The sequence below is a fragment of the Tetrao urogallus genome (genome assembly GCF_951394365.1).
Source record: "Tetrao urogallus genome assembly, chromosome: 11".
Taxonomy (NCBI): Eukaryota; Metazoa; Chordata; class Aves; order Galliformes; family Phasianidae; genus Tetrao; species Tetrao urogallus.
Window position 1 is genome coordinate 3,736,620 of NC_136824.1, and position 26,879 is coordinate 3,763,498.

Below are 26,879 nucleotides of genomic sequence, written 5' to 3' on the forward strand. Positions count from 1 at the left end.
AGGCTTCTGGTCAGTGCAAGGAGCCTGTGATGGCTTTTCTTACTGATCGACCTTTGCAGAACCGTTATAAACAAGCAGTGTTGGACTACTGAATAATGGTGATCAGCTCTCACCTATAAGTTACGGTGTGAAAATTAAGAGATTTGTTTGTAAAACGAAGCTCCCCCAGAAACCGACCTGCTCAGCGTCATCAAAGAAAAATATCCTTGTAAACATTGCTTGGCTTTCTAAAGTTCTTTTGTTTTCCAGGTCTTTTGGTGTTGTACTTTGGGAGATTGCAACATTAGCGGAGCAGCCGTACCAAGGCATGACCAATGAGCAAGTGCTCCGCTTTGTGATGGAGGGAGGTCTGCTGGAAAAACCAGACAACTGCCCTGATATGCTGTAAGTGTCTGCAGTTACCGCTGTCTCAGTGCTCAGCTTATTCTTCATGATCCCTTTGTGCCTGCTCCTGCCCTGTCTGCCACAGGAGAGGCTATTAAGATGTGACTGCAATGCAAGATGCTGCTTGAACAGTCTCTGTCAATTTTCTGTTTTGTAGTAATTAGAGTTACCATCAAACACCTTTGCTTGTGGGCAGAATCTCACATTGGGCTCTTTAATAAGGAAGCAGCACCCAATCTCTGTGTTCCTAACTAAATTTACATTTAATAACAGCTCATAAGCGTCATCTGCTGCAGTGGAAAATGTTGTACCTGTATCTTGTCTCTTCTGCTCCAAGGAAGTCTGTTGGGGATTAGGAGAAAAAAGAGCTTAGCTATACTGTGCTCAAACTCTATGCAATGCAAGTTTTCAGTTTGGCGTACAGATAAATGAATCCTTCGTTCCTTTGTCTGAAGCAGCTTTGGATCTGCCATGTCGGTCGCTGCTCGTTGCATTTAGGTAAACAAGTCTGCTCAGCCAACAGTTTCCTGCCCTCTGAGCACAGAAAGAGGCACGCAGAAAAACCTTTGTGTCCCCCTCAAGCCCGCACAAAGCCTCACGGCCGAGCAGCATGCAGCACAGCAGGCTTCGGTTTTTAGCTTTACATTGCTGAAATACTTTTGCTGGCTTTGGTGTGCAGCAGTTTCAGTTGTTCAGACTTTATTACTTTGATATACTTCCCAAACTGGCTTTTGGGAAGGAAATACTGCGTCTTGCACTTATTGAAATTTGTTGGAGGCCCGCAGAAGGGATACAATCACTTAAGGGCCTCAGCTGCTTGAGATTCTTAGGAAAAGAGCTTTTTTGGCTGGCCGGCTGGCTCTGGTTTCAGATGACAGGCAGTGTTGTTTTTGTTGTTTGAGGGGGGTGGGTGTATGTGCAAGGGGAGGTGTAGTGCCATGTGATTCCTCAGTTTCACATTCTTTCCTTTCCACGATGCTGTGGAGAATTTCTGGCAGGCGGATCGACCGGAGATTGTTTCACATGGTGAGCGCAGTGTAATGGAGGCAGGGATGGGGCGGAACGGGGCTGTGAGGGGCTCTGGGTAAGGCTGCTCTGCTCCCCGAGTCAGCGGGGAAAAATGAGCTCTGCAGTGAGAGCAAACTTGACAAGAGTTTCAGCATCAGAAATTCCACATTTACCTGGGGCGTGTGTGGTATGGGCAGGGCGAAGGGAAGCTCTCACTGCTGCAGCCCATCGTCTACTCGCCTTATTTCTTGAGACTAATTCTGTGCTCATGGGCACTGCTTTCACCAGGTCTGCTTGCAGGGTAACCAACGTGTGCTTGCATTGCTGTAAACCAGCAAAAACCTTTTTTGTGCCGATTTTAAATGAAGCTGCTCACAACTGATGGCCGTTAATGGCCATCAAAACTAGGTGGACATGGCAGAGGGGCAGAATGAAAATACCTTCCTTTCATTTTAACTTCTCTCCATCAGAACAAGAAGCAGAACTAAGGCACATCCAGTTATCCAGATTAGTGATGTCTCTCTTATTTTGTCAGTAGAGCTGTGAAAAAAAGATCCTAACTTTGTCCAGATGCTGAAAGAAATTGAATGCATTGGCCTTAGAAGTGTATTGTGACTTGCTGTAGCTTCCTTTCAGCTTATTTTGTTTTTATATTAGGACAGTCTCTTGAGCCTGCTGAAATTCAACGAGGCTGCTAAGAGAATAGCAGTAGGGAGCCCTGAAAGTAATCTTTACCTTTTCTCCACGTATTGGGCATCCAAAGAACCTATTCTATGTAATGTAGTGCCTGGGGTTTTTTGCACACTTTCACTGCTTTTCCCATTGTCTGTCCTATTGGCCCCAGGTTGGGTGTAGGTGCTGTTTAGCCCTCAGCAACTGGTGCAATCACAGCTCACTGTTACTGCTGGTAGGCAGGGAGCTGCCCTAGGGGCAGAGTTGCTTCTCTCCCTCCAGCTGTCTGTTTACCCACTCCTCAGTGTGGGACATTATTATTGAACCTACAGAAAGATGCTTGTGGCAGAGTTGCAAGCATGTATTCTCCATGCTAGATACTGACCGTTCTGTGGTACTTACTATTAGCTCACAGCATTAACTCAAGATGCCCAGAAAGCAAAGCCTGCCTGTTGTAGGCAAGTCAGCATACTTCTCTGATGCTCAGCAAACCAGAAGTGGAGCTAGGAGCATATGTGGTGGTAGGAGATGACTGCACATGTATTTTTTATTTAAATTGCTTTGACAGGGGAACAACTAAAATGTAATAATGGGAGGATGGTATCTAATGTAGAAAACAAATTTACCTTTCTGAAGAGAGGGAGAAATATACTGACACACAAAAATGTCCAGAACAGGTGGAGTAGGTGTTCTGCTGTGGGGAAGCGTGGATGAGAATAGAAGAATCTCTCTGCAACTGACACCGAACCGACTATTTTTAACCTTGCAGATGATGTGAGTGTTGACACAGCCGTGCACACTCCTGCCACAGCACAGCAGTTCTTGTAAGGGCCTCTTGTTGCCCCCTGTGTGAATGCTACGTGGTGCAAGCGGTCTTGGCCGTTCCATCTCTCCTAAGACTGCAATGCCTGTAATGCTTGTTAGTGGCTGTGCTTTGCTAACCCCTGCTAGCAGAGAGCCATCAGCTTTCCCAGCAGATCAGAGACCAAGGACACTTGAAGAACTGGAGGGGTTCTGTTCTGCAGCGTGGATATATCAGATGGTTGTGCAAAGGTGGATTTTATGGCACAGTTGTCTTGTGGGTCAGAGAAGTGGTAAATCACTGGGAAGGGGCTGAGCACAAAGAAGACGGTATTTCTGCAGGCTTTTCACTCTTGCACAGGGTGAAACAAGACTCAGCTCTGTTTATGCTACACCCTCTTGGCATAGTTTGCATGATTTTACAGACAGAACCATGCAGTAAGACAGATGGTTCAATAAGATGGTGCCAGGAGAAGCTTTGCTGTTTTTCTCCTCTTCCTGTGTAATAAGGAAAGTTTTAATGTACTACCATTGTTAGGCAGCATTTGTCAGGTGATGGCTGCGTTGCAAGAAGATTACAGCTGAGGCTCTCAGACAGTGCGTTCCCATGGGGCTTTTAGAAATTGTGTAGGCTGGAATTCCACGCTGCTTTTGAAGTAAGACTTGCTTCCCCCACATGTAGATGGCTAGACTGTTTACGTAGTACTGATTTTTCCTTTGTTCCTGGCACTCACTTGGTTTGAGGGTCTGCTCTCAGAGGTGACACCAGCATGCAGCAGCAGCAGGGCAGGAGAGCTCGCTGCTCTTTTCTCCATCAAATCACGTCTGATGCAAAGCACAAGTGCACACTCAAATGGAATGCAACTTCTATAGTAATTTTCCATATATATATATTTTTTTAATGTCTCAGTGCAAGAAGTAACCACATTTTTGCAGTGTTCTTTGAGCAAAAGATGCGTTAGGGTGGCGCTGGTTATTCCCCAGTCTAATGCCTCCAGCTTCCTCAGGCTCACTTGCCACCAGCCAGAAACACACTCGATAGAAGTACTTGGGTTGTATTAGCAGCCTGCAAAGTCTTCCATTGTCTGCTGGAAAGTTTTTTTTAAGATAATGTAAACAAGGTCTTAGAGCCCACAGAGTTAAAAAGAAAAGAAATATCCTTTTATGGGAACTCTGTAGGGTTTTTAAATCTGGAATGGATTAAAAGAAACATCACATGTCCTTGTTTGTGCTGATGTCACATGCATTACTCCACTGCTTGTGGTATCTCCTTAGCATTGCCCTTAGGCCTCAGGGCGAAGTGCCAGTGAATATCCAGTGTTCTTGGCTCCAGCCGAGGCTGCTATTCAGGGACTCAGCAGTCAGCTGGAAAGGAAACAGCAATGAAGTAACAGAAATGGATTTTATATATTTATGTCTCAAGCTTTCCTCCTCGACTGTGGGTGAGGGTGTAATACAGTTTTATAGTTTGGCTTCACTTTCGCTATGAAAGTCTCTTAAAGACTCGAAAACAAGCGATGGTTGAGCAGTGTTTTGTGTCTACGTGCCCGCTGCCATCCGGCGTTGAGGAGCGGGGCACTCGCACAGCACAGCCGGTTTTGCCAGCTTCTTTTGGGTGTCACAAGGCCGTGCTCAGGTGGTTGGCTTCTGTTCACGCGGCGTTGTGCCAGCCAAGCTCTCGCTGTAGTATTTGTGCATTCAAATGTACTTCAATTAAGATCACTTTTGTTTTGGTTGAAGTGCTCTCAGCAGTGTTTGCATCCCAAACACAGCAGCCTTCCCCGGTTTTGCTGGTTCTGGTCGGCTGGGAACGGCATTTCCCCGCAAAGAGCTGAGAGGGAGGGACTGCTTTGTTTTGGTTGTGTTTCAGGCCAGGGCTGTGCATTGGTGCAGGAGGCGTGGAGCAGGGCTCCAGCACGGTGACAGTCATGTTGCAAGGCTTACTCCAGGGCAGCGACCCTTCAGCAAGTAGGGCCTCAGTCTGTGGCAGACTTGGGAGCTATCCAAAAAAAGAGTGTGTTTTTGTTTATTTGGCTTTGTCTTTTTTAATGAAAAAGAAAAAAAATCCACATGCTGATGCAGAGACCTGGTGACCCGCTGTGAGGGCCAAAGGCAGTGCAGAGTGAAGCATAACATGGAATTTCTTGCTTGCTTTTGACCATCTGTAAAGGAAAAACACCTGTGCAAGCTAAGAAAATGATTTACATACTACTGATTTGTTTTGTGTTTTTGTTTTGCCAGCGTGGGACGTTGTACAGGTCTGTTTGTTGATGTGCTTGAACAGATGATCTCAGGCTCCTCAAAGCATTATGCTTCCCAAGACGTAAATGAAAAAACGTAATTTTAAAATAAAAGGTTAGAGAATGTTTTTGAGATTTGCAGATGCCTTTTGGATATTGCAGTTTTAAAGAATTTTCTTCTTCCAAAGAAAAAAAAGTGGTTTTTTTTTTTTTTTTTTTTACCTTGTATTTCTTATTCTACTTTTTTTTTTTTTTTTTCAAAACACTCTTGGTAGAGTAAGAACTGATTTATTTGAAAAGATGGTCTGAGAGGTGCTATCAGGTGTCAGGGTAAGTAGAGGATGCTTTGGAGGAGAACCAGGAAAGTGCCACATGGGAATAATAATACAGAATAGTGCTGGATGTCAGGTGTCGCAGGACTGCTTTATGAGCAGGCGTGTGTGGAAAGGGGGTTGAGAAGGTTTAGACCGGAGCCGTAGAAGTCAGTCAGCGGTTGGAAAGCAGGTCAGTGTGTGTCCCAGGGATGTCAGCCTGTAAAAGTCCTGTCACTTCGTCTCCCATCTTTGTTTAGCGACTTTCTGAGACGCTCGATCTGATTCAGTCACGGCCGGTCGCACTCCAGGCAGGGCTTGTAAAACACCTCACTAAATGGATTTGCTGTGTGTTTCCCGTCCAGGTTTGAACTGATGCGCATGTGCTGGCAGTACAACCCGAAGATGAGGCCCTCCTTCCTGGAAATCATCAGCAGCATTAAGGACGAGCTGGATCCGGCGTTCAAAGAGGTCTCCTTCTTCTACAGCGAAGAGAACAAGCCTCCGGACACAGAGGAGCTTGACCTGGAGACTGAGAACATGGAGAGCATTCCTTTAGATCCCTCCTCTACCCTCCAACCCACTGACAAGCACTCAGGACACAAAGCCGAGAACGGCCCGGGGGTGGTGGTACTTAGGGCCAGCTTTGAGGAGAGACAGCCGTACGCACACATGAACGGGGGACGCAAGAACGAGCGGGCCTTGCCGCTGCCCCAGTCTTCGGCCTGCTGATCCTTAGACCCAGAATCTGACAGAAACAGAGCACGGGAAAACGCGTGTATTGGGGGAAGAAAGAAAGAAAACTACAATATATTCAAAAGCCCTACTGTACCTCAGTGGATCTTCAGAACTGCCATAGCTGCACTTGGGAGAACCCTTTTTTTCAGTAAACAAGTTAATGGTTTTTTTCTTTTTTCAATATGCAAGCAGATGTTTGTTTCGGTAAAGGACTCCATTCATGGGGCACACAGTTGGCCTTTTAAAACTCTAATGTTAACACTTAATAGCAACAGAAAACTTGAGATTTGATGTCTCTCTCTCTCTCTCTCTCTCTCTCTCTCTCTCTCTCCCTCTCCTCCCTCCCTATCTCTTTCTTTCTGTCTGTCTTTGCTTCATAATGGGAAACATATCTGCGTGCAAGTTCAACCGTACGGCACTTTTATCAGATCAAAGATATCGCAGGCCAGGTGGCTCCTGCTCCCCTGCAAGCACCTGCCTAACACTGTAGGTCTTTATTTAAAAAAAAAGAAAAAAGAAAAAAAGAAAAAAACAGGAAAAAAAGAAACAGAAAAAAAAAAACAACACAAAACAAACAAAAAAACCACAAAAAAATCCATAAAAAAAAAAAAACAAAAAAAAATTGAAAGACTGGATTTTTAATGTTGCTCTTTAAACTTTTTAGAAACGTGTAAAAGAATAAAAAAGGGCCATCATTCGTCCAAGGTTGTTACCATTTTCAACGCTGCCAAATTTTGCCAAAAAATAAAAAAAGAACTTTTTTTTTTTTTTTTTTTTTTTGTAGGCATGGAAGGAGCACAGTAATCAACTGCTCTGTTTAAGTGAGATCCTGACCAATACATTCTATTCAATCATACACTGGTATTAAAAGAAAAAAAATTGTTTAGGTTCTTTTTTTCAAAACTGGATAAAATGTGATAATTTTTTTTTTTCTTGTGATGGAGAAGATAACAGGGATGGAGTAAAGAAACAGCCCTCCCTCCACCCCGTGCCCATCCTGATGAATTCTGGACAAAACTGGCAGTGGTGAGCTAAACCAACACGTGCATTTGGTACAAAAAAGTCAACCGCACGCCAAAAATGAGATGTGAGAACCATGACAAAAGCGGCAGAGATCTCCATCGTTGCAGCCTGCCTTCCTCCACAGGCTTGCAGGGAAAAAAGCACCAATAAAACAAAAATTGGAGAAGACAAAAAAAAAAAGCAGTAACCGGATTCAAGTATATAATGCTTTGTTGACCTTTTCTCTTTATGATTAAGACTTCTCGAAGGGTCTTGCAGTTCTATGTTAGACCATGGATCATTTGCATACACATTGTCTTTTGTGTCACTTTTATAACTTTTTTACGGTTCAGATACTCATCTATATGTCTGTACAGAAAAAAGCTGCTATTTTTTTTGTTCTTTATCTTTGTGGATTTAATCTATGAAAACCTTCAGGTCTGCCCTCCTTCCCTTCCCTCCCACTTCAACAAATTTTCTTATGCTTTGTACTATAGTGTGTAACTCTTACTTCTTCCTTCCCAGTAACTGATACCTTTCATATGATTTGCCATGAACTGTTTAATGCCTTTTTATAAATGCATTTCCTCCTCTTTTCTTTTTTTTTTTTTTTTTTTTTCCCATTAGTTGTTTTACAACATCTTGGCTGTGTGGGTCACAGGGCTTTTGAGGAGGACATGGAGAAAGAAGGGACGCCCCACACCGAGCGCTCCAGCAGCGGTGTGGTGTTTTTCAGACCCAGTTTTCCTTCCTTCCCACGAACCTCTGCCCAGACAGCATGCGAGTCTGTTACAGTGCAAGGCATGATACAAACTCAGGTCAGAAAAAAAGGTTAAATATTTAGTACATTCTTGTTCAGTGTTTATATTCATTGTTGTACAAGGGTCCTGCTCCTCCTTCCCTCCCTGCTTGTTTAGACTGTGGCACACACCCCCCACCCATCCCCACAACACTCCCACACAGACACACACGTGCACACACACACTCTTTTTGTTTGTTGGGTACAACAGCAGACGCCAGGCTTTTGGGTCACTGATTTTGAAAGCGACTATTTGAACTCTGCCACCCCTTGAAGAAGAGCCGTATGGATCGTGGCTGGCGGCACAGGGCACTTTTTGGGTGGCCGTTGAACACCTGGCTCCAGCCCCAGCTCTTTGCCTTCCCAATGAGGAAGTCCTCCTGGAGGACGCAGTGGGCTGCATTTTGCACCCCAAGGTCAACAGAACTAAAAACACCCAAATCAACAGCACGCCATTTCCGTGGGGTAGGGTGGAAAGCATGTAGCTGGAGCCAGCGGCTCGGCTAGCAAACAGTTAAGTGTTGGCAGCTATGGAAACCTGTTCAAGTCCAAGCCTGTTGCTTAAGTCATAGACCAAACCTCAGAACAAAAGAAAATGAGTGAGCTTGTTTGTTCAGTTGCAGAAGCCTTGGTGAAAAGGGAAGGAGGGGGCCATCATAAAGCCTACAACCAAGGAGTCGTAGCAGTTGCTCATCTTAGTTACAGCATCTTAGCCTTTGTTTAGCACTGATCCAGCCAACTGATGGCAGTGAAGAGGTGGTTCTGGGATGGAAATGTTTAAAACCTTTGAGTAAGAACAAAGACTTAAAATATACTGATTGCTAGTTTTGACTGGAGATTTTTAAAAGTTTGTAGTGCTTTTTGCTTGTGTAGTTTAGGTCCCATTATCTTCTCTTGCCTCTGTCCCATAGTTATTTTTCCCTTTTAAAAATGAAAAAGACAAAAAAGTTAATTAAGAAGGTATTCTATGTAGGATTTTTTATTTATTTTTGTGATATCAGTTTAAATCACTGTAGAGATGCCCCATAATAAATTTAAATACTGAGATAAGGGTTTTTGAGTATGACAGGGGGACAGTTTTTGATTTTTTTCAAACATTTATCTACCTCACTCTTATTTTTTTATATGTGTGTATATAAAAAAAATACATCTCACATTTCTCAGCAGCCAATAAATGCCGTCGATACTGGTAACCTCTCACTCCATAAACCACATGCTCTAGGTTCCGGAGGGGAACAGTCACCGCTCATCACAAAGGGTCACTTCAGAATCTTTGCCTCAATTCCAAGGAGTTTTGCCTTTTCAGTTCCAATCTGGTATTGTGAGGAAAATCCGAGAGTTGCCTGACAGGAGGTGGTCGTTCATTAAGGAAACACGAAGGCTTTTTAACGGGCCGTCGTGGCAGTGCTCAGGTCAGCAGCAGGGCTGCTGCGTGTTCAGAGGGCTGGAGATCTGACCTGATATGAGAACTTTTCAGTCTGATGAGTTTCGATCAAATTTGCTACAGAAATGAGTTGTTTACAGTGTTTGAAGGTCCAGAAGAATTGCTAGAATAAGGAGAGTGGTCTGTTCGGCCTCAGTCATTCCTGGCAAATTTTCCTCAGATGCCGCAAGCACCGAAAAGACATTTGGCTGAACCAGCACCCATTTGGCTCACGTAGCACAGTGTTGCTTTTTTTTGTTTTTGACCAACACAATGACAAACCTGCTGCGCGCTGCCTGATGATAATACCACGTCGAGTTTACAGCTTTGGATCTTTGCTGCTTCTGTTCAATGAGAGCACTGATTTTTTTATTTTATTTTATTTTATCTTATTGTTTTGTTTTTGTTTTCAAAACTAACATAGAATTGAATTTTTTGATGTGCCAGTAAAGTCAGTTTCCCTTTCATCCCCCGTTTATATGCTTCATAACTGTGGATTCTGATGGACCAGCCATCAAATTTTAACTGCCCTCTGACAGCGTGTAACTGGTTTACAAGCATACAGGACTAACACAGGCTTGCCATCAACATGATGTATAATGTTTCTCTTTTTCCAGCTCAGGCAGCTGTTCGTGCAGGTGTTGGTTGTGGTATCTGAATAATGCGATGCTTGGCTACTTCGAATTGCATGCGGCCTCTTGAATATACAGTGCTGTGGTTGAGTACTGCAGGGCTTGTCTTTGGAGGGATCGTTTCTCTCAGACCCTGAAAAAGCAGCAAATTTAAAGTTGTTACTGCGTCCTTTTTGTTTTCCATTTCTTTGAAGCTTCCAGTGACCTTTTGGTGCAGTGACTGTTCCCCTCACTTGCACATATTGATTACCACAACTGGAGATCCTCAGATCTTTCAGCTGGCTAGGAGGGTTTTGTTAAAACTGTCCAAGTTATTGGTTTTTATAATTTGATGTAGGTGGTTTAAAAATGTGTTAGGAAGAAACACTAATGACGTAGCACCCATTGTGATAGACATTTCAAAAAGCACTTCAATAGAAAACAGTCACGGGACTAAAAGTACGCACGTGTGATGACAGTCAGCTCTCCTGGACCAAACCACCTTCATGATACCATTGTGTTCTGTGTTTGCAATTCAGGCTTAATTACTTTTTTGTTCTGTTTGTTTCCATAGCGTTTTTTGTTGTGTTTTGTGCATTTTGAATAGCTTTATTCACATGGGCTTTTCATGCAGACTTCCCTTGGACAGTAAATCAAGTTGTTTATGCATGTGAACAACTGAGAATTAATGTTGGCTTGATAGAGTCATAATATGGTTTGTAATGTTGTTCTTTCCTGAGACCACTGGCTTGTCTGGTATGGTAAATTTATTCAGAACTTCGACTGTGTTTGAATAAAGTTCAAGTAATCCAATTTCCTTACAAATTAAAAACAAAAGCCCACCCAGCCCCAAAACCCAGCGTTTTGACAAACATTACCAAGCTGTTTTGATGCAGTAGAATAACAAACTGGCATCACGGCAGGGCAGGCTTTGATTTCAGCACTCGGGCCATTGTTCTCACCTGCCTCACATTTAAAAGCTTCTCAGTGGCACGGAAGGTGGTTTGGTTGCAAAGGAAGGTGGCTCCTGTGTAAGCACAGAAGTGTCAGCTGCTTGGTACTAAGAAGCGCTTTTGAGCGAGAGATGAGTTGGACACAGAAGCCAAGCGTGATTGGAAGTTCGAGGCCAGCCTGTGTTCACCAGGTCTTTCTCAGCGTGACGCCTCTGTTCTTTAAAGCTGGTTCTAAGTGATGTATGATTCTAGAGATGTTCGCACTGATGCTCCTGTTGGTCTTTAAAAACAAGTGAAGCCCAGTTTGCCCAGGACCGACTGGCGGAACCGCTGTCAGGTCCTCTGGGAACTGCCGAGGGTTGTTCCATACAATCTGAGTCTAAGCGAACAACACTCCTGTTGTTGATGTAACTCCATAAGTATATATCTATATGGACATAGATATCCGCGTGTGTATGTCTGTAATATAGATATATATGTATTTAAATCCTATTCATTCCACTAGTGCAAGTAACACTTGTTTCCTGTTGTTCTTATTTTGTTTGTCAACGGTGTATTTAATCACTGGGCTAAACAACAGCGGAGGAAGGTGCAAGGGGTCCACTCCTTACTAACCAGTGATAAAAGCCAGATATTGCAACTTAACCCATGAGTAGTTGTGCAGACAAGAATTTAAGAATGGTGTGTAGAAAATAACAGTAGTGGCCAGAGGTGCTGAAGATACAGAACTGTAAATAGGCAGGAGGGCATAAAGGTTGCCTCAGTTCAGGAAACTGGCTGCTCAGAGGCAGTAAGCAGTCTCTGTTACGGAGTGCAGCCAGGTAAATCAGAACCGAGAAGTGCTTATATGGAGACATCTGAAAACAAAAGATATGGAAAAGGATGTTTACGAAGACACAGGGCTTGGCAGAAGCTTGTAGTTGTTTCCTGAGCTTGGTGTGCGTGGGGCAGCAGCAGAGCTCAGGTGTCACCGTTCTGATCATTGGTACTTGTAAATAAACCGGACTTTCCAGCTGAAGCGGTAAACTCGTAACAGGAGTTCAGTGGTTGTGGCATTGGTCTGTATGAGTCAGCCTCAACCTTCTGTTGGTCTGTTTTGCAAGTACCAGATTATCACCAGTTGTGTGCGTGCGTATGCGTGCGTGTCCACCTTTTTTGTGCGCGTTCTGTTGATTAGTAATCCATTAGCATTTTCAATAGGGCTTTAAGTCCAGTAGATTACGGGTAGTCAGTTGACGAAGATCTGGTTTACAAGAACTAATTAAATGTTTCATTGCATTTTGTAAGTACATAGAATAATTTTATAAAATGTTTGTAGTTTATTAATGCCTAAAATATAATTTAAGGGCACTTTTTCTGTCTGTGTGTGCGTGTGTCTGTATGAGATCAGTTTTCTTTGATGGTACCAGTTTACTAGCTAGCTTTACAATATGCCAAAAAGGATCGCTGACTCGTCCAATTCAAGGCTCATCCCTCTCCCACTACCTGCCCAAGCTTTGTGTCTCAGTACATAGAGAACGAGTAAAGAAGTCGAGGAAATGTTCTGTATCTTCAGTATCCTGGTCTTCCAGAGCCCTCTAGTTGGGGTGGGATCATCTTAACTGGTCATTTCACTTTGCTGTCTAGTGCAGTGAACTTAACGGATTGCAAGAACCTCACTGGTTGGGAAAACAGAATGGGTTTTGCTGCTACACAGTCTCACTTGTGCTGTTCAGTACCTGTTTTATGGGTGCCAGGTGGTTTGAAGGAAATGACTGCATAAGACAAAGCGGGAAGGCAGTTTTTGTAATTACAATTGAAGAACTATTTGCATATTTCTTATCACTTTAAAAGTTTGTATGCAGCCTCTAAAGATGCTGAAGCATTACCATTTGAAGCTTTGTTGAAATAAGCAAAGCAGGGTCCCTATTTATTTTTATTTAAGAATACTGAAGATCCCTGTTTCCCCCTGAAGTCTGACTAACTGCATTTCTGAAGCGTTACGATGATTTAGATGCTATTTAACGATCAGCTCTTCTGTTTTCTAAACCAGTGAGGTTTGAGATGAAAGGATTGGCCAGAGTTTGTCTACCTCTGGGACAAAAACAAAACTAGAAAGTGCTAAGGAATGGATGCAGTTGCAAATACGACATTTTCTGAGTTTTCTTGTTTAGATTTTTTTAAGAGAAAATTCAACAATAACATGGCCAATTTATTACATAAAAAAGACTTGCTGTGTATAAATTATTCCTAAAGAAATTCCTGTGTTTATATTAAAATGAATCAGTAGATAAAAAAAAAATTCAAAATGTTTTTGTATATTCTGTTGTAAGAATTTATTCCTGTTATTGCGATATACTCGGGATTCTTTACATTATGAAAAGAAGAAACTTTGTCTATTTTGAATGGCTGAAGCTAAGGCTCCATTAGTTTCTCTTACTCTGCTTTTTTCTAGTAGTTTCAGTACTACCTGATTTAAGTTAAATAAAAGAATTCTGTATGCATTTGTCTGCTTTTGAATTTGTTGTTCTTCATTGCAAAGCAAGTGCAGCTCAGAAGACTCAAGACTTTTTCTTCTGCACTTCTGGCTGCATTTAGTTGAGCAACTCTGAAAACGATCTTCGTAGAGGTCAGTGCTGCCATTATGCCGTGTTGAAGTCAGAAGTATTGTAATCCAGTGACACTAACCTTTGGACCAGTTGTCAGCGGGACTTGATTCATTTGAATAAGGAAAGCCTTTTTCTTTATTTATTTGAAGGAAATCCTTTCGTTTGCTGTTACGGCAATGCATACATGAGGCATTCAGCCATCCAGTACAAAGTTATCAGTTTTCTGCAGATGTTGTTAGAAAAATAGCGACAAGAAAGCTAGCATTATCTTGGCATTTACAATTTCTCTGAGTCTTGTCATAAAAGTCTTGACTGAGGTACAGTGGTGGCCCAGAGCTTGTTCAGGTGTCCGTGCCATTAGTTTATCCTTGTCTCTTGTCCTTTTTACTGACACAACACTAGAGCAATGAGCTTTCTTTTCCCTTAGAAAAATCCCAGGTGTCCACATGAAGATGCTGCTCTTCTGTTCCGGTGATTGTTTTTGAAAAATGCTTGCTGGTTTTATGTCATAATTGTCTGTCATGGTACAAGCAAAACTGTGTGCATTGACATTCCCTGTGAGCTAAAGAGGACACACTGTAAACCTCTGTCTTGCCCAGCCTTAATAGAGCAGTGCTTCTGTATATAGCCGTGTCTGAGACACCGAGGAGCCTGGCTTGGCAGGGGAGAAGCTCAGAAGTGATCTGTCAGTGTCTGATCCCAAGCTTTATGAGTTGGATCTCATTTGGTTCCTGTTTTGTAAGAAAGATAATGTGCCACGACATTCCACTGCGCAGTGCTTCACTGCTCGCCTTTCTTGGGACAAGTTGGCTTGTTGATTTTGATGTATAAATCCCTGCATAGCATGACCCATTGTACTGAAAGGCTGTTGTCTTTGTGCTGTGCTTTGTGGAAGGACAGCAGTGTTTTCCTCTGGGACATATGCTGAGAATTTGGGGAAAGGGTGTTTTCAGGCAGTTGAAACTCAAACAGCTTTACAGTGTCTGCCAGGTTCCAGCTTTTTTTGTATTAATCACCCCAGATCTGTAGGCTGTTTTGTCTGTGAAAGCCGGCACGTACAGCAGGTCTCAAAGAGATACAGAAACTGAAAAAAATCTTCAAAACAACAGGATCTCTACCTGTGTTTTATTTTTCCCTCATATTTGAAGTTTATATATGGGCAGCTTGTGTTAGATGAACCCGTGTCACTGCACTTGAACAGGGACTTGGGGAACTTATGGATGTAAGAATGGATCTTGATTCAACAAATCTGTAGTAACATCTTTTGACATTCGCTCTGCTTTGTTTTGTTTTAATTAGATTTTTTAAAAACATGCTTTTAAAAGATTTTAGGAAATACGTAACCATTTTTAAGTCCTGTTTTTTGCACTTTCGTAAATCTGAAGCAATCTTGGTGTTACAAACCGTCACTTTTTGTGGGTTTTTTTTTTCTTCCCCTCAAGATTTTTATAGCAGAGATGGAAACAGTTGTTTGGCTTTTGTAAGGAGATTTCCCTGAAAATAACTTGGAATAAAATCTTTAAGGGCTTTAAATAATCATTAGATTTGCTACTTCTAAGAGATAAGAAATTCCATTTTAAGAAACCTCCTTTTTTCTTCTGTTCCATCTTACTCTCTCTGTTCCCCACACTGTTTTAACATTTCTAAGATAATTGTCTGTAATGCTTTTCCTAGAGACTCTGCTGTTACCGACTTTGATAATGGAGGCACATGGATGAAAGCTGCTCTTCCAGCGCCGTAATACAGGGAAGTGTAATAGGTGTAATCACAGATGTACCTGAAATGCAACGAACAAAACAGAAACAGAAACCCGAATTAAGGAACAGTAAACTTTGATTAAATTTAAATATTCATTAGGTAGCCAAACCAGATCTGGTTCACAAAAATATTAAAAATGTATTTGCTTGCTGAGTAAAGGGAATGCTGAAATAAAACTGGTCTGAGAAACAGATATTCCATATCTGATTGTTACTTTCTCAGACACTCAGAAGCAACTTAAGAAATAATAATAGAAATAAATAAATCATAAGACATGCATTCTCTTCTAGGTTTCTGTAAGCTAAGTCAGAAAGCTAATGCAGCCCCCCAGCACTGCAGCCGTACCATTACAGCACATCAGTAAATTTCTTTGTGGAGGTCGTACAGGCTCACCGCTAACCTTTTTTGTTGTTGTTTATCACCTTAACCTTTTAGCTTGCAGATCCATATCCTAAAAGCACAGGACGAGATCAGCTATATATAAAAAAAACAACTTACACTTTGTTTTGTTTTCCTTTTAACTGAAGAAAATTTGAATCCTACAGTGAGATCACAGATACTGTTCTAAAGGTACCTATAATTGCTCTGTTCCTCAGTGTGTGTATTTACATTTTATATCTCTCCCAGTTGGGAAAAACAGATTAAAATCTCCCACTAGTCAGTTTTGCTTTTAGACTCAGAAAGCACAGGTTTACTGGCGTTGCTCATCGCAGTGTGCTATGTTGAAACTTGTTTCTTTTGCAGTCCATGGAAAACTATCTACTGACTGTTGTTTTCCATGAAGGCTTCTCTACATAAAATTTAAATTTGTCCTCTTTTTATACTTGTGACACTTGCAAGTCTTTACTTCAAAGTGATTTTTGTGAGAGGAGAATTCATGGCAGAGACTCTTCAAGGTTAAGTGAGCTGATTGAATTACTTCTGCTTTTACTTTGAGGCCTTGATACACAATATTTACCTTCCCGCATCTCTGGAAAAGATGATATCAATTCCTTCCACTGAAATATTTTTCCAGATAGTCTTCAGGTTAATTGTAGATTCAATCTTTTCCGGACCATCTAGCATGCAACAGCCACCTTCTGGGTGAAAACCACAAGCATCCATCTCTTCATAGCCTTTGTTCTTCCCACACTGCTCAAGGATGATGATTGCTTTGGTGGATGAAGCCAGCCCAACGTGAACAGCAAGCTGTTTTTTCCCACCAGGGTGAATAACAGGAAATTAAAAATGAGACTTGTTTTTTGAAAACATGTAATGCAGGAGTGCCAAGCATTATGTGAAATACTGTCTTCAAGGTGGGAAGTCTTGCTGTAGCTCATGCTTCAAGATAACTTTGATAAGAGATTATAAATGAGAACCAAATTGTGGTTTTTTTGTTTTTCGTTGTTGTTGTGTCTACTCAACTCCACACTTCAAAGCTGAAATTTTTTTCTCGTTTTTTTCCCTACAATTTATGTAGGTAGATGTATTTTTCTTTGTTCTGCATGCAGTTATACTGTTTACATGGCACAGGATTAAAGTGGCATGCTAATTAATTTGTGCTCCAAAGTTGTTTGGAGCCTTCATCACCGTTTGTACAGTCACTATCCAGAGCTGCCTGATACACATTGTGCAATAATCTTTTGGAGATCTTTCTAAAGATTTACCGAAAATATTATTTAGAAATGAAGGGGAAAATTGCCCAATGTTGTGACTACTCACTATTGGATGAAGAGTTGCCCATATCCTGAAGATTTGTTCCTTTGCTTTTTGGTAAACCACTGGTAGCTGCATGATACGAAGATCGATGTTTTTTCCAAGGCCTCTCTTGGACAGCTCCTATAGATACAAAAAACAAGCCAACAACTACGATGGATTTGTAAGAGCAGTGGGTTTTTCAGTGTGACGTAGAAATCAGGCTGATTCAACTGAGCAGATAGGGAAAGCAATGCATCACTGCGTAGCCCTATTGTTCCTTGCTCTACAGCAAGACCCAGTTCTCATGGCAGCTCTCTGTTTTTATTAAAGGAAAGTCAGCTGTACAAAAGAATTTCTTAATGTCACATCCGGTTTGAGCCATGGTTATATTTTCCAAAAGGGTGCTCAGCCTCCAGTGTGTGGTTTGTGCAATCCTGATATGAACTGGCCCATGGGGAACCATGAAATACAGAATTTCTCAGAAAAGATCCACATCTGGTAGGCTTTGATATAGGTAAGCTGTTCCTCTGAAAGACAAAGTAGATAAACCTGAGCTTCTGGAGAGACACAAATGAGAGAGAATTCTCATTAGATGTCACTTGGATAACATTCCACCTGCTGTCTTGAACTCGCTTCTGAAAACCTTTGCTCAAAGTGAGTGTCAGCACAGTAGCATGTTGAGATAGGAATTCAATCTCTTTTTGATCTAGAATGTGTTTCCCCGATGAAAGAAGGAAATGTTATTTGTTGGGATGTTACTTCTTTGTTATTGAGTTGAAGTTCTGCATGGGGCCTTTTCCCAAAGGAACCAAAATTATGCCCAGGACTGAGATAAAAGAAAAAAAAAAAAAAGGCATCCTTTAAAACAGCAGGTTGGCTAGATGTGTGCAAGATGGTCTTGTAGGAGTCAAGGATGAGCATCTTGTGGTGATGCCTTAAATTATTTTGTCAGTGGAACAGGGCTAATGAAGAAGCCATAAGCCTTTATGAAGAACGTAAATACTGCAGTGGCAGGATGCAGAAAGAATACAACTGAGACAGAAAGCTTTGTCCTAGTGAATCAAAATGGTGGTTGAAAATCCCTGTTACATCTTAGTAGACCACTACAAAAAAGTGTACAAATTTTCTGAGTTTCTATGGAGGCCATGGGCAAGAAGTCACCAGCAACAGTATTTGATAGTCCGAGGAACTTGTAACTTTTTCAATGTCATTGTTTCCTTAAGCTTTCCTTTCTTACTAAGGATATTTGCGTGCATGGGGCTGAGTTTATTGGGAAATTTGCCCTTCAACACTGGCTTCCTATATAAACTGTTCCAATTTTCTTGTCAGCGGAAACATTGATTAGCTGTGCTCAATAAACTATTTGACACAAGCAAGGAAACAATGCCTGCAGGGAAGTAAACACATTTAGAGAACACTGCCAGCCTTTTTTTCCTCTGGGCGCTGACAGTCTTTGAGAGGCCATTGCATCATCTTGCTTAAGAATGCTGTACTGTGTCTTAGCGTCCAAAAAAGAAAACCCCAGCTGGTTCACAATTAGCATTTTATTTTCTCAAACATTTTTAATTTTAACATTTAATGAGATTCTTCCTTTTTAACTATAGCACTTGGCTATCCACAAGTTTAGTTTAGGATCAGAAGACCCAAAGTTGTATAAGCTATTGTAAGCTATTCTTTCCTTGTGCTGTCTGGATTGAGGTTCTTGTCGCTCTGTGTCGTAGAGAAATGCAGAAATTCCTTTTGTGCAGGACAAAATCAGAAGCTGGCCAGTAGCCCAGGGTTGGGAATTTGTGTCAAAGGATGATGGTTGGTTCTGTCCTAAGGAATTATAGCACGTTGTCCATAATATGATTATTTTGTTATTCAGGAATCCTAAGCATGGACTTACACTCCATTACACCACATGTTGAGCAAACAGAACAAAAAAAAAGGTTGTTCCTTGTCTCAGCCATAATCAGAACGATTTTTACATTTAATTCTCTGAAGATGAGAAGGAACGCTGAATCCCACACTGGTGAATCAATTCAGTAAACAGCCTGTCTGCCGTAGTTGAAACAGCAAAGGAAACACTGAAAGACTATAGAACCTATGGAGAACTGCTTTTTCTGCTTTTTTTTTTTTTTTTAAATTGTTATTATTATTATTATTACTATTACTTTTTTGTGGGAAAAGTGGTTCAAAAGAAAACAAAGTTGTTGCTGTTGGAAAGTCTTCCTAAAAGGAAAACAGAATCCAGTATTATCAGTTGACAACCTGGAGTTGTTGGTGAGTTGTGATCACAACCACAGCTCATTGGAGTTCTGGCTCATGCCCATGCATAGCCCTCTCCAAAGAGAAACGATCTGCACAGAGCAGTTGAGGTCAGAAGCAGTGGTTGTGTGTTACACTGAGTGTGACAAACAACCTAAACTTTTAGAAAACTCCAGAATATTTCACAGATCTTCTTTGAGTTTTCACAGTTTTGGGTTGCCAGGACGTTAGGGAGTGGGGAAGTCGGTTGCATGTGTTAATTTTGTGAACCTCATTCAGAAAGTGGTTGATGCAGTAAAAAAAAGTCATTTTTTCCTTCTAATCCTGCAGATAGCTCTTTAAAGTGTTAGAGATATAAGAAAGTTCCAGAACACAAATGAAAGAACTAAATAGCAACGTCTTATTTTCACAGATGATGAAACCAAAGCAGAGAGGGAGAGAGATTAAATGACACATTTCCAAAGACCACATGGTCATCAGCAGAATGAAAAACTGCGAGCAGAGGTCTGATCCTTGTCTCCTGATATCAGACGTAGTTCCCAGAAGCAGTTGGAAATGTGACCTGTTGTTTGCACTAACAGTTTAATTGCTATGAATGCTGTCACTCAACTTACACTTGTGCCCTACTAACTGGGGAATTCGACCTTGATGGTAGGTTGCTCTGATAGGATATTTAGCTGCCAAGTGCCAGACGTAGGCTTCTGGAGGAAATATATAGCAATGGAGTTGGGATCAAGGGGTGCTAGGTGGGACCATTGGTCTGTAAGATGGAATAAATGATTCAGATCTGAGATTCTGAGGGTCCCACGTGGTTCTGAAGAGCACATCATAATAACTCTGTGTGATCTGTCTGCAAATGTGGTGTTAACTCTTAGTATTGTTTTTCTCCAGAGAGAATGATCTGCATTTCAAGAGTTAAGAGGTGCTGGTGGAGCTTTCATGCATATATCAGGAGGGTATTTCAGGTGAGTGCAGTTATGAGAACCATGAAAAACTTAGTGAGGCAGGTTTCCAAAAGAGAATCTGTCTTTCTAGTGCTAGGCAACTATGTTGGGCCATGTGACAATGTCTGTAAAGGCCCTGAAGTTTTCCTCAATAACTCTGAATTGACAGGTTTGCTGGTACTTTCTGACTCTTCTGATTATCCCTTTTCCTAAACACTCAAGGAGCGCTTGCTGAGGAATGACGGATCCATAGTGATGCTGATGGGTGCTAAAAGAGGAAATGCAAAACAGTGCACTGCTGCATAGTATCAATAAGAAATCTAAGAACTCAGAACAAATGCTCTTCCTAAACTAACAGTGATCTGTAAAGTCTTAATATTTATCATCTGGTTCCTGAGGATGTCAGAGAAATCAGCTTTTCTGCTGACTATGAGGGACTACATAGTTTGTAAGAGAAACAACATATGCTAATTTTTGGAGTGACCAGTAAGGGTATAAAAGGGATATTACTCTTGGAACGAGATGTGTGCGCACTGGATTGATCTTTGATCCTTCTTCCAGCAAGAAATAAGCTTTAGGAAAATTGCTGATCCTATCAGCAAGCCCAAGAGTGAAAGAGCATCTTACAGTGAAGGTGGCAACAGAGATCTGAAGGAAGCAAATGCACATAAGAGTGAGTGCTGCACACAGAAGTGAAGGCGTTGCTCTTTGGCAAGGCCTCATTCCAAGAAGCATAGAGGGAAGGCTATGCTTTGAGAATTATAACCTGAGACTCCCAATACATGCACTTCTACAGGAATTGATATGTTTTGCATGTGAGGACTCTCCTAGGATGTGCTCTTACTTGAGATGATAAATGTCAGTGCTGCAGCTCTGCAGCATCTCTGAGACTGCCGTGACTTTTGATAAGAGTGCAGCTCAGTCTGAGGTAGTAATTAGGATAGCTCTGGGTAATACTATGCAACAATTAAGCCTTAGTAATCATGTTTAGTATGTAGCTCTGGTGTGGCTGCTCAGTACTTCGAGTGCACTCTTGCATGATTCTCAGGAAAGAGACTCCGCAGGAGGGCTTTATGTCACTTTAGTGATCCATGCAGTAACTCCAAGCCAAGTTAGGATTACTTTCAGATGTAAATTCTACATTTTGCTGTCTTTAATATATGTGCATAAGCTTCCTCAAGACCATTGGGCTCATATGAACAAGGCTAATGGAACAATACCATGAGATTGCTATTTAGTATCAAAAAGCCTATCGAAATTCCAAGTACTTCCAGATTTGTAACAGATTTCCCTGAGTTGTCTGGATTACCCACCTTTGCCAGGGAATCGGAAACCAAAGCAGCATGGCCAGTACGAATACAAATTAATTCCTCACAGAGGGTGTCACATCAGAGAGAAATGGGTTTGTACTCTATACACAAGAACTGACATCTGTTTCATTATGGACTGCTGCAGTCCATGTTATATAACTTCCTGGCATAGCAAGTGCATGCCATTGTTACAGAAGACTCATCAGTGTATTTTGGTGCTGGGCTGTTTTGCTTGCAGATAAATAACATGGTTTCACTGGGAGGTGGGTGATATTGCATCCAAAATTAGAGCCAACGGGACCCAGGAAATAATGAGCAAGAATATTGTCAACTGACAAATATTTGTGGTTTAAATCACCTCAAGTTGGAGCTGAGATAATTTATAGGTATTCTGTGATGACTGGAAAGTGGAAAGGTAGAACACAAGTGCTTTGTTTTTTTTTTTCTTTCTTATTAGCCCACAGGGATGACATCCCTCATGACTTAGGGTAGATAATAGATACATTTTTCCAAACAGCAGCTTGCACTTGGCACTCCCCGTCCAGCAAAGCTAGAAGCCTTTGGTCTTTGGAAATATTTACTAGTTCCTTGTTTATTTACTCATCATCTCTTGACTTGTCTGCACTTCATTTTCAAGACATCCTCAGAAGCTGTCACCTGAAATTGTAATACAGTTACAGTCCTGCAGGGTCACAGTCTTTCTATCACTACTAGCATTATCTTACAGCTGTTTTTTTGATTCCAATGTCCAGATCAATTAAAGTTAATTATTATGGGCTTATTTCATTTCCTCTGGTAGAGCATAATCTCCTCAGTTTGTTTTGTATGTCTAACTTTCCATTTTACCAATATTATCTGTTGTGTTGCATATGCTTCACCAACATTCCAATTAGTTTTTACTACCTTGGTTGTTCTCCAGCTAGTTTCAGATTTCATTGCTAACCTTCTTTCTACTTAAGATTGATAAAAACTTGTGTGAAAGACCCTTTCACAATAACTCTGCTCATAAACACTTGAAGAAAGTAATGGAAGCCAAGGAATGGCCATTGTCTGTGCCAGGAGATCTAGGGTCAAAGCTTAGACCTTAGGTGTAATTTGTACATAGACTCAGCAAATCTCTGTAGTTGTTCCTAATGATTAAGTATGTATATTATGACCTTTCACACTTTAGATTGAGCTACAGTATTGAAGTATCAAACTAGTAAATTATCACCTTGTAGCATACAATGTCTTATCTACTAGGGGCGGGTATTTGTTTTGTAAGGCATATTTAAATATAGAAGTTATGCACAGCTCTTAAGATACACACAATTTTAAAAAAAGAATAATTGTGTTCTGGGAAATAATTTATTTGTGGAAATTTTTGATATTGGCTACTCAATGTAAAGTCACACATTCTTATTTGAAAATAACTGTAACTGAAAAGTTTATGCTGAAAGCCAGGTATGCAAACAATGTTTTTATATAACCACCACCCTAAATTTGTTCTAATGCACATATTTAGGAAATAATCAGGAATACTCAAGACTCCATCTTAGACATGTTGCAGCTACTGATAGAATCAAGGTGTCTGGATTGGGGAGAAATCTGAATGATCTTGCTTTCAGTGTTAACTGCAGACTTTGCTGTCTTTTGAAAGTGGAAAGCAAAGCTAAGATGTGAAAACATACTTAGAATAGACCTGCTTACATCCTGTGTTCCTGAAGTAGGCAGTAATAGCTTCATAGTGGATAAGAAGGAAATCACCTGGCATAGACACGATAAAATGAATCACAGCGTGTTTACAGAAGGCAGAGATAACTTATGGCACATGCACTGACTACAGACAAGGATCAAATGTCCGTTAGACTTCTAAAAGTGTTCTGAAAAAAACCTTGCCGATCACGTTCACTTCTTCATTATTTTCTTCCCTCTGTGTCTGTTCCAAAAGCTACAATTCTGTTTAGTAAGAAAAATAACTGTCTTGGAAGGAATGGAAAGCCCAGAAACAGATTGTATTTGGATCTCCACAAAATAAAACACCTCCCTCCCTTTTTTTTTCCTGCTTACCTTCACAGCTTCCCAGCTAGAATTAACCAGGTATTGTCTAAAGGGACCAAAACCTGAAAAGGAAAGAATGTGCTTTTAACTTATCCTTGCTCTGCAAGGTTAGATTAGCTGACAACAGGTATGTAATCACGTTTGTACTTTAATATTTTTTGTTACAGAGGTTGATTTTTTTTATTTAATATATTATTTAGCCTCTATGACTCTTAAGGGAAGGGTCAGCACTTTTTCAGATGTGCTGACATAGTAGCTAATCCTACAAGCCTTATGAGGTAAACTTAACTGAAGCTGCTAAATGTTTTGGAGCCAAAAGAGCCCTGTTCATGTAAGTGATGATTTGGGGAGAATATCATTAGCCACAGAAATATTAAATTAAATTGACTGGTGTCAACAATCCCAGGTCGCTGTCATTGTACCTTTCTTACTGTCGAGAGCTCAGGAAGATGAAAGTACAGGTCTGAAAGAGTAAAACTTGATTTCATTTAGTTTTACGATTTCTTTTGTGAGTTACTTTTTTATTTAACAAAAAGACAAAAATTGTTTTGATTTGGATGGGCGTTTTGTCATCTAAAAGTTTGATGGAAAGCTCCCACCGCCTTTATTAATCTCAATTACTGCTCTCAGTCCAATGTGTTGGAAAGTCTTAGACACTGGGCAGCAGGAAAACTGGTCTGTGAAATGGTTGTAGTGCTTTACACTTTAAATATTTAAAAATCCACAAATGGACAAATAAATACTGACAGTGTATGGTTACTCCTTTGCACATTAAAAGGTACTTGTATATTTGAATAGTTGAACTTACATTATTAAACTTTACAACAGCTTTAATAATTAATGGTATATTTTAAGCATTTCTTAATTTGCTGATACTTATTTAATAACTGCTTGATCTTTTAATATCTCTTTAATATGATGCAAAGCCTGGTGGTAGTTGTATTGCTGCAATGATTTCCCTGGGATTGGGAAGCAGCACTCATTTCACATTGATAGTGAAGAAAAAAATCTCTCTGGCTAGATTTACAGAGTGAAATTAGGGAGACACTCACCCCATTTTGAAGCTGCAGTTGGTGTGCATGTTGGGGTACCTGCATGCGTGCAGAGTTGTAACAATGCTATTAAATAATTTGGAGTTGAATTCATGCATCCCAGCTGTGGCTGTAAGAATCCACTGCTTGGGATAAATTATTCTATGTAACAAAATAAATGTAGGAGAGTTTTACGGTACTGAAATTCCTGCAAAAACTTCAAGAGCTAACAGGTTGAATATTATTAGGCACTATATAATAAACTGGGCTCACTGCCATATTATGAGCAGGTGAGAATGTGACAGAGGCATGCTGTGATAATCTCTGTAATAGCTTGAAGATGCACCTGTGTCTCTAATGGGACACACTAGACTAAAAGCATTTGAACAAGTATATTTCTGTACCTAAATGGCGATGTAAGGGGAGAAAAAACCTAACAAGGTGCTAAGAAGTGTGCCCATCAAGGGTACGTGCTATAAATATCATAGGGAGAACCAGGTTGCCAGCCTTTTAAGAGGTTAGCAAATACCTCTTGCTCTCTCCTGCACTCCCATTCATTTCAACTGCAGGTTTTTGGAGCAAGCCCAACTAGTTCTGCTCATCTTGGAGCTATTAAAAAAAAAAAAAAAAAAAAAAGTGTTTAATTGAAAACAGCAAGATGCAAATCTCTTTGATGTAGCTTCAACCTCGTTCCTGTGTCCTCAGTTGACCTACAGTGGAAAATTATCCTGCAACTCACATGTCAAGATATGTGTAATGACTGCCTTTAGATGAGCCAGTGGCAATGAGAGGGACAGCGAGTCGCAGCGTTCCTTAGGAGCTTTAACCTTTTAAAGCTAGTAGTCTCTAGCTGGTGGCTCTGCCACTGTAAATCAGCCAGCAAGAAAAAGAACAAATTCTGTCCCTTATGCTGCTCATTCACACATGTTCTTTTGATATATTTAAAGTTAATGGTCTAGTTCAGCAGTGGTGAGGCAGCATCTACTGTTCAAATTTCTCTTTCCTTGCCGTGACACTGAGAGCCTGAAACTTGCCATGTGTGGTTCTAATTCTGGACACTGACTACGTGACATTGTGATGCAACCTGGTTTTGCTGCTTCAGAGCTCCTTTTGGGTAAGCTTTATCTAATAGTAGCCTGCACTGCCTTGAGCTACGTGGTTTGGATCAGAGAGAATGTCAACAAAGATTAAAACATGGAGAGAATGAGCAACAAACCAAACTGGATGGCAGTAAAGAGGGCATGCTGCAGTTTGTTTCCGCTGACATGTATCTTAAGAAGGCACAGCAGTAAGTTATTTTCTATTTGGAATTGTAAGTATGACCGTTTGCTACTGTTTTTCCCTCCAGGGAACTGTTTATGACAGAGATCAAGCATGTATTCATACCATCTTTAGCTAAAAGGAGAAGAAAATAAAAATAAAAATCTTACCAGTCACAACCACAGTGTTGGAATTTGAATCCATGCTCCAAAAGGTGAAATCTCATCGACTTGCAGTTCCAAACAGTAGTATCAGCATTCATGCATCTGTGGAAAACTTCCTCATCTGGGGCATCTATTTTTTGATTCAAACCGTTCTGAAGTATGCAGATTTCTATTGGATGAAGAAAGTGTTTTCATAAAGCTGAGATGGGTTGGGATTCACACCAGAGGAATGATTTCTGTCCCATGGAACTTTCAAAACAAATTGTTACACCTGCATATTAAAGGCAGCAGGTTACCTCAAGAACAGAAAAGGCTGCAAGAAACTTTTTGCAAAATGTCCAGCAATAAAATATCCAGCAATACTTTGCATCAGAAAACTGTATATATACAAGTAAGCAAAACTAATTGGGTCACTTTTAGTGCATGTCTGTGGATATTGTATTCTTATCACTGCTGTAATTCTCTTTAATCGTGAAGAACTACTGAGCTAAAACACGTACCTCTATTTCCACTCCATTCAGTGTTAGGGTTAGTTTCTTATTATCTATAAATACATAGAGGTAACTTTCCTGTTCTCCCTCACAGCACTTACCTCATTCACTCATCTTCAGCTTTATCTTACATTATTTATTAAACTCCCCAAGCTCCTTACACTTTAAAAATAAACATTAACAGGAAAATATGTATTTTCTAAAGCAAAATATTTACTTGGTACGATTGAATGGACAACACATAGCAAAACTTCAGTCCAAATTAAAATGTCAAAGGAAATCTTGAGGCAGTGAATTTAATAGCTGGTGTGTCTTCATTAAACTGAAGTGCAAAAACCAATAGGGGGCCTGAAATCAAAACATATGCACATTGTCACTGCCCAAAACAAAAGCATATGAAAGTCCTCTTGGGAATTAGAACTAT

At 40.8% G+C, this 26,879-nt stretch overlaps 2 protein-coding genes across 3 annotated transcripts in view; one reads left to right on the forward strand and one right to left on the reverse strand.

The window, feature by feature from the left end:
- Positions 1-6,148, forward strand: part of IGF1R (insulin like growth factor 1 receptor) — a gene marked incomplete at both ends in the record, with an annotated part of 142,926 nt that extends 136,778 nt beyond the window's left edge. For both annotated transcript variants that reach the window (XM_079541053.1, XM_079541054.1), the window contains 2 exons: positions 250-384; positions 5,782-6,148. In XM_079541053.1, the coding sequence (XP_079397179.1) occupies positions 250-384; positions 5,782-6,148 (502 nt within the window). The remainder of the gene's footprint in view (positions 1-249; positions 385-5,781) is intronic.
- An 8,990-nt stretch (positions 6,149-15,138) lies between these two features.
- On the reverse strand, positions 15,139-26,010 carry PGPEP1L (pyroglutamyl-peptidase I like; the record flags this gene model as incomplete). Its single annotated transcript, XM_079540758.1, has 5 exons — positions 25,971-26,010; positions 23,519-23,571; positions 16,990-17,106; positions 16,247-16,476; positions 15,139-15,307 (listed from the first exon to the last, which is right to left on the reverse strand). Exons 1-5 carry the CDS (start codon positions 26,002-26,004, stop codon positions 15,139-15,141), a joined length of 603 nt encoding a protein of 200 aa, XP_079396884.1. The 5' UTR covers positions 26,005-26,010.
- Positions 26,011-26,879: the final 869 nt, after the last annotated feature.